An 8416-nucleotide genomic window follows, 5' to 3' on the forward strand; every position below is an offset into this window, starting at 1 on the left:
AACACTACAAAACAATTGACTTTCTCAATTTTATTTGAAATATTTACATTCATCGCACTGCTGATGCCTGAATATTTCCTGAGGTATATTTGCTAAGGTGAGTCTTCTTCATCCCTGCTGACATTTAAATTAATTTACAATATAGTACACGAAAAATACAATCATCTGTCAAATATATGCATAGGGGCTTTTTACATCAACTGTGACACAAATATATAAACACGTAAACGAGCTACAGCATCATAACAGACACTGGGCCTGATGCAAGAACCACCAAAAAAGTGATTTAACAGAATTTATGACATTCAGCAGTTTTCTTGTAGTTTGTAATTGCATGTTTGGTCCAAGTGATGTGTGTGTGTGCTCTAAAAAAGTGTGAATCAAATATAGATAGCCTGCCATCAACAATAATAATACCTTCATGGCTGTCACGTCCTCCCTGACCGCCTCTCATCATGCTTCTAAAGGATATTTTTAAGTGTGTAATTGTATGTCAAACCGTTTAATTATTATTTCATTGTTTTGGATCCTCTACTACGACTTCTGACGCTGCTAAACTTGTCAAACGGAGTGGAACAGGTAGCTTTGTGTGATAGTTGTTGGGGCTTAAACGTGCATGTCCTCACGAAAAGGTGGCACTTCTATACCTGAAACGAGTTTGGAGTTTAGCAAATCCAACGTGGAACACTTTACACTTTCACATCAAGTACTTCTTCATAAAATGTGAGCTAAGTTTAGGATGAACTTGTTAAAACGTTCCTGCATGAGGCCTAATGTCATCATTCGCCTCTAGTTACAAACTGTCGAATTAGAAAGATCACAACACTGACAACAGTTGGAGAAAAACGTTGTGACGTTTATGACTGTGCTCCATGATCCTTCGGTCCAGTTGCTTGCAGCGCTGCAAGAGAATTGGGTGCATGTAAGTACAAGTAGCTCTATTTTACAAAGAGACACTTAAAGGTAGAGTAAGCTGTTCTAATCAAATACACTTTTTGTCAAATTCAGTAACTATCTCCTCACAGTGCGGTAACTATCCTGGCTTTGTAGATAAGAAAGCGGTTTGGACCAATGCACACAACACTATTCTGGCCGACCAGTAACGGGTCATTCCTGCTCGTGCACAGGCACAGATTACATGCACAGGACACACTTATGAACCTCTACACGTTTCAACAATAACAGCTTGAATTCACAGGATTGCTAAAACAGCAGTTCCCCTTGTTTTTTTGCAGCAGGTGGTTCTTGTGCAGCAGGCGCTTGTGGAGCAGGTGTGTGTTGTGTTTCTCACATCTATTTGTTTTACTTCAACTATGAGAAAGAGACATCCACTACCAAGCTGGAGCATTGCCAACTTGTTCGTGATGTTGCCATGGCAATCCATGAATTTGGGGGGGAATGTGGAGGTGTGGTTTGTTTGGCTACTGAGTTCAAATATTAAACTTTCTCAGGAATGGCTCGCTCTACCATTACCTGCCTGGGTACTTCATTAAGAAAAATCTAGCAATCTCAGGCAATGCTAATTTTTTTTTTCTCCAAATAATTTAGCCAACGCTTTATTCCAAATGAAAATGAAAATCCATACCTGCCAAAGAGGTCGTTGCAGCAGGTTTGAATGTTTACATCTGTGGCGTTGAAGACTGATTCCTTGAACAGCCCCACGCAGTCGAGTGGAGGAACAAAGAGAATCCCTGAGGAACAAAGTGAGAACCGCTCAGCTAATCTGCACTGCAAGATGCTCCAGACATGCACTAGAAGTAAATACTTGAGATTTACCTGCAATACAAGCATTGACAAGAGACACACATGTCCCAGTGATCATGGCTCTCAACACCAAACCTGAGATGTCAGTCCTTCTCAAAGGGCAAATGGAGGCTTTGAGAAAAGAATATAGAGTCAGAAATCTACACGGTGAGAGTGTTGTGAATCAGGACGAGAAAAGATATGATGAAATACTCACATAAGCCTCCAATCACAACACCCAGTGAGCTGAAATTTGCAAACCCACAAAGGGCATAGGTGGTGATGATTTCTGCTCGGACCTGAAACAGGAAAATCATTTAAAGTGCACACAGTGTAAAACAATCCCCCCCCTCCAGTGCTGATGAAATTATGCCTAATAGCGCATCCTTACTGACGGTATTTATAGTTCAGCTAAGAGCATTTACTCACAGATATCCATTGTCTTTCGCCTCCAATAATTTCCTCTAGACCATTGAGTCTGTTCATCTTCAGTTCAGATAATTTCTGATAAGCCACAAACTCATTGAGGAAAAGCTTTGTGCCGATTAGTTCAGCCACAATGAAGGTCTCCTCATAAGGTACTCCCATCATGAAGGCCACAGGCATAAACACGTAGGAGCAAATTAGCTGTGAAAACAGAAACAGTCACGGTTGTTTGGATTTTACTGCACGTAGAGGCTAAATTCACAGGTGAAGAAAGCATCATCTGTGAAATGTCAGCACAAACGAATATTTATGTCAGAACGGTCAGTTAAATTGTGAAATATCATCATAAATAATTACAAGATAAATGAGGCAACTATAAAACCTTTAACCTCTTAAGACCCGAGCTCTTGTTTCATATGCAGTTTTTGTTTCTCTTTCCTATTTGATCAGATCAAATAGGAAAGAGAAATAAAAAATTTTAAAAAATATATCAAGAAAATAAAAATACATTTTAAAAAATGCTATAAAAATATTACTAAATAAAATAATAAAACTAATATTGAAAAATTGAAAATAACTACTGTGGCACTATAACCCAAAATGTGATGTCCACATCAGGTCTTAAGAGGTTAAAGTATTAAATATTGCATTAGTTATCTGTTTTTTTGTTGCCACAACATACCTGAAATGTGACATCAGGATATCCCACCATGCCTCCAAGCCAACTCAAAGCTGCATTTATGAACCCAAGGATAGCAAGAAAGGCTATCAGATTGGCTGCGATGTTTGCAACAAGACCTATTGATGCAGATGCTCCACTGCTGACAGCTTCCAAAATGTTCCCTTCATCACTAAAGTTTTAAAAAGAAAATACAACAATATTTAATCACAGAGGTAGACCAAAAAATATGCAGAATTACATTATGGGAGGAAATAGAAAGATATACACACCCTGCAGCCACTTTGATATTCTTCTTTGAACTGAACTTACTCACTTCTGTCTCCGGGTAAGACAGCTTGGCGATAGCAAGCGCACAGGGAGCAGCCATCACAGAGGCCGATATTAAAGAAGATGCTTCGATCTGTAGAATAAAGTGACATATCATTTAGTTCACATACAGTACTTGACATTTTTATGCTGTGGTGAAATAATCAAGCTGCTAATCAACCAGACAAAAGCCATCATCACATAGCAGGCGCTAATGCTACAAAACACTACTTTTAAGGTTTAAAACACAACTTTTTACTGTGGTTATTAGCTTTTGTGCAATGTTAAGAACCATCATCGATATTAGTTGTCATTATCTGAACGCTGTGTCCTCTCAGCTTTTTTCACAGATAAAATACCAGAGATAAGATACAGAGTCAAACCTTTCCCCCCCAACAGCTAGTTTATTTTACTGCGTGAGTATACTTGGAGTTTCACTTTAATCTTCTAATTGTGATCGTAGCTTCTCATTAACAGAACAAAAAAAAAAACATTAAGAACCACCTGAAGTGTTCAAGTGATCTTCAAAACAAAGCACACCTGTAACTCCTTTTTAGTAAAACAGTTAAGAAACTGGTTTATTTTTTATCTTTTGAACTTTATTGGCCCCAATTTAAAAAAAAAAAAACATGGGTTGGGTTCTCTGGTGCAGCTTAGACGGATGTAATCCACCTTTGTTTCTATTGTGCAGTTCTGTTAGGTAAGGTGTCTTGTGCTTGTTCAGTCCAGAGGCCATTTCTGTTCTGTCTGTACATGCTGCTTTACATGTTATAAAATCCCTCCACAGCCTCTCTCCAGACCAAATCGACTGCCTCCTCACAGTTCATTCCCTTAGATACACAGTGTTCTGCTCATTCTTTACACTTGAACCATTCATTATGATGCTCCATGTCCTCACAGCACATTTTACTTTGTTTTACACCCACACCATAAAATGTTTTTCATTTACCATTTTACCAGTTTTACAGCTCTTTTATTAGCTTTTAAATGCTCCTTCCTTCCCGATACAGTTTACAAGTGTAGTTTTATTAATATTGTCATTATGTTGTTGTTGTATAATGTTGTTTATGGGCTGATAAGACCACAGCTTTATCTCACCCCAAACGAGATGAACGCGCCCATGACGCTGCCCGCAATTGTGGCAAATCCTCCAACCATAACAGCATGGATCTCAGATTTGGTCATGTCCTTTAAATAGGGGCGGATCAGCAGCGGCGCTTCAGTCTAATGCACAAGAAAACATCACATTAAATACATATGTTTTCTGCTGTTATTTATGATGACAAAGGTTCACACCAATTGTTGTCGTTGCAAAGACACCAAGCCTTGTCCACAGTACCTGTCCAATAAATATATTGCCTGCCACACTCAAGGTCTCAGTGGGAGAGGTTCCCAACGTTATCTGCATAACCCATGAGATCTGCATGGACAAAAACACATGGCTCTCGGTCACTGGATATCACTGCAAGCAATGTACACACAGCCCTGTAGGAACATGCAAGATGCTGCAAGGTGCATGTTTTACCTTCAAGATGAGCCACTGCATTATCCCCAAAAAGTAAAGGACTGACATCACGCTGCTGAAGAACACAACAATGGGCAAAGCCTGAGGAGAAATCATATGCATAAATTGAACCACATTCAAGGTGAACCGTTAAGAATCTTCTTTGAGTGCCTGTAAAACTTACTTGAAAGGCAAAAATGTTGTCAATCAGATTCCCAAAAACAAACGATGAGCCATTTTTGGTGTAGTCAAGGAATATCTGTAATTACATGTAAAAGGAAATCAGTGTTTCATTATTTTAAATGATTATTTATTTCCTAAGTGCGTGAATTTATGACATTTATGACACAAGTAGTCATTAGGTTTTACAATAGCAACGTAAAGTTGCAACTCGGTAGAGACAGTCGGCTGAACTACGCACTAAAACATGCACATCATATGTCTGTGCGCGCATTGTGCTGACTCAACCCTCGAACGAAAGGGTGAGCAGCAGAAAAAAGTAGCTTTGAAGATAAGCATGTATGATCCAACCCGTTAAAGAATGTTGTGCCCAGGTAGATAAGAAGTGTCATGCAAGTGGGTTGTGCAAGCCAAGAGTGTATTGAATAAGAAATGTTGTGGGATCGTATCATATGAATGAATGGTATTTGCAATCAGTGGTCCTAATAAAAGAATGTTTTTGATAAAGTGCAAATAACTTTTATCAATGTTTGGGAATTTTTAGCTGAATATTTGTGGTGTCCATGACCAGCTGTGCAGCCTATCCTTCAGCACACTGAGGCCTAACTATTCGCTGATGTAAACTGGTGCTAACACCTGCCTTTTCTTTTCACTGTAACTGCATAATCCTGTTATTTTTAGTAGAATACACCTTTTATGAACCGTGTTTATTATTTAATTTGCATTAAAAACATCCAAATGTAATACCTGCACTTGAGTTCCAAGCCAGTCGAAAGCTATAAAACCAGGCTGTGTTCGTATAACGAAAAGGCCAATGCAGAACTGCAACCCGAGACCCCAAAACACAGGCCTCCATGATATCTAAAAAAAAGAAGAAAGAAAGCAGTTTGATAATCAATGCATCAGACAGTATCCATAAAATTCAGTGTTTTTCCAAGGAAGCTCCTCAGCTAAACCTTAAGATGATAGAGCCACAAGGCCAAATGATATCCAAAGTCTCAACTAAACAGATGGGAGATAACTTGAGTAATAAAACATGTTTCGAAACTGTTTTCCCGGCGCTCTCTATTCATTCTTGACTAGAGTCAGTGGTTGACTCAATGCAAAACTCACCGCTGACCTGTGCGCTGAGCAGAGGAACAAAAGCACGACGAACATGCACACACCTCCGAAGGAGATAAGCTGCTCAGGACGCTTGCTCGTGTCTATAACGAGCCACACCACAAGCAGGACCACAGCCACTAAGATGAAAACCCTGCAAAAAACGCAAGGACACGACAGACGTTCACTCGCCAACACGTTCCAACATGAGCAGCGCGTTTCCTGAACTTGAAAACCAGAAATCAATTCACCATTTCAGCCACTTCAAGTTTGCTTTGAAGAGTCTGACTACGGGTTTGAAACACCGACTGATCCTCTTTCCCTGGTACGTCTTCACAAGTTCCAGTGTTTGAGCAACGACAGCCAAACAGGTCAGGACAAAAAGAGCAGTGGCCCTCTTGAAATCCAACACACAGGCTGCGATGAAGTAGGCGATATAGCCTGCAGAAGAGAAAAGTGAAGTCAAAATGACATGATTATTCTTGTTTCATCATAAAACAATATGAGAAAACCTTGCTGTGTGCATGACATTTTTTATTATTACCTGCTCCGAGTAGTCCCAGGACAATGTACTTGAAGGTTTTTGAGTGAGCCTTGACATAATTCTCTGCAGCATCTATTGGCCTGGAGACTTGGCTGAAGTACAGAACAAATCAGAAGTAAAGTCAAATATCAGTCTCTTGAGTGATTAGAAAATAGTTTTGCTGTCATTATATAGATTTGTTTTCAAGTAATGTACACTTCCTAAAGGGTTCATTTTTGTAATAAATCGAATCAAATTTCCATCCTAAAGACTATAGAAGCACAGAAAACAGTCGCAGAGATTTTGTGTTGTTTGCATGTTATAGTACACACACATTAAAATATGCTTTCTGTGTACACATTAACACTACAGAGGTATTCATTTTTTTAAAAACTACAGCCAGAAGGACTGTACCCACAATAAAACAATAACTACTTTAGTGGTACGAACAGCAATCACTTCATCAAACACACCTGAAGTATAATCCCAAACCCTTTTTAGTCTTTTTTTCAGGCTCTCCTTCGATGCTGCTGGAATCAGTAATGTTGTCCTCCTAAGAAAATAAAGGCATCTTAGTAATTTTTTAAAAAGTGTATTATTTTCTTAATATAAAAAGCAACACATACCCCTCTATCAAAAGCCGGGTTGTCGGTGCCCCTTCCATTGGAGAGGGTTACATTTTTGAGCTGGACGTCGTTTTGTCTCGCTGAAAAACAGAATCATTGTTTACTTCTGTGCAGCAGTCGGTGGGAAACCAGCTTCAACTTGAACAAGCAGCAATGCCAAACAGCTCTCTGAGATTAGAAAAAAAAAAAAGACCTCAAAAGAGGACCGAATTCTTATCTTGTGAAAAACAGTGCACCAAAATACCTGTTCACTCCAGCAAAACAAACAGCTACATTTAAGGAAAAAGCAAGGCTAATGGCTTACTCATTGTGCGTCCTCCGTCCTCAGCAGGCGAATGCTGAGCTGTAAAAGGCACTACGGGAAAATATACTCTGCCCTCTATGAAACATCTTATCATTAATTAACAGACACGTAACGTACTGCTGTGATCTCTCAGGAAGTACACGGCGGAGGCTTTGCAGTCACACAACAAACGTGATTGAATGCACCTTATGAAGCAACATTTGATTAGACGTGATGTTGACCATGTTTCTCATTTGCCAAATCGCTGGAGCGACAGGTGATAAGACGTGAACTCTGTCTGGTTGGGCCTTAAAAGGCTGATATGTGATAATGCAGGAGAATACATGGTGGATTAATCACGGTTGAGTTCATCTGCTGGTGGCTGTGCTCCACCCATGTTTTAGGGAAGTCATAAAAAGTCTCCTCTTTGGAAAGAAAATGATCTAAAAATATATTTGGTCACAAGCTTGTGAATCAATAATAAGTCACGATTACACTGTCAGATATGCGGATGATAACCTTTCACATTTTCAGGTTTCAGTGAATAAAACCCTGATGATATAATAAGTTGGAATAGAAAGAAGGTGATATAATACTGTGGTTGTAATATGAGGGAATGTAGCATAAACTATCCTCATAAAACGGGGAAAAATTTGACATTAAATATCCCTGCTTATGCCCTAATCTGATACACAGAGCAGTTTTTGCTGTTAAAGCCAGCAATGTCAGAATAACTTGTAATTAAAAGTGTTTAGATTAAGTACGACAAGTACTTTGAGATCTGCTCAGTTAAATATATTGCAGTGCAGTTTTTACTTGACTTTTAGGTTGATGACTCATTATTGGATGTAATCACAGATGTCCTGCTGGTCTGATTCGGTTTGCTCTCACTCATAAAAACCCACGATTCCTTCAAAACGCAGTTATTCCACAGTTCATAACACACAATGAGACCTCGGAACGTCTGATTAACGATGATAAAAAACAATTCCTCTTGAAAGTGCATCTTTTTTTTTGTCCAGTTAGTATTTAGAAAGCCTTG

General features: G+C 39.1%; 1 protein-coding gene across 1 annotated transcript; it reads right to left on the reverse strand.

The window, feature by feature from the left end:
• Nucleotides 1-194: 194 nt before the first annotated feature.
• Nucleotides 195-7399, reverse strand: slc28a1 (solute carrier family 28 member 1). The gene is made up of 18 exons (XM_008282147.1): nt 7396-7399; nt 7092-7171; nt 6939-7018; nt 6487-6578; nt 6194-6383; nt 5955-6096; nt 5589-5702; nt 4846-4920; nt 4683-4763; nt 4497-4577; nt 4256-4381; nt 3121-3251; nt 2852-3020; nt 2173-2370; nt 1961-2042; nt 1777-1875; nt 1586-1691; nt 195-901 (listed from the first exon to the last, which is right to left on the reverse strand). The coding sequence occupies exons 1-18, from the start codon at nt 7397-7399 to the stop codon at nt 790-792; spliced, it is 1962 nt and encodes a 653-aa protein (XP_008280369.1). The 3' UTR covers nt 195-789.
• Between the last annotated feature and the right edge of the window lie 1017 nt (nt 7400-8416).

The sequence above is a fragment of the Stegastes partitus genome, unplaced genomic scaffold, assembly GCF_000690725.1.
Source record: "Stegastes partitus isolate 25-593 unplaced genomic scaffold, Stegastes_partitus-1.0.2 Scaffold259, whole genome shotgun sequence".
Lineage (NCBI taxonomy): Eukaryota > Metazoa > Chordata > Actinopteri > Pomacentridae > Stegastes > Stegastes partitus.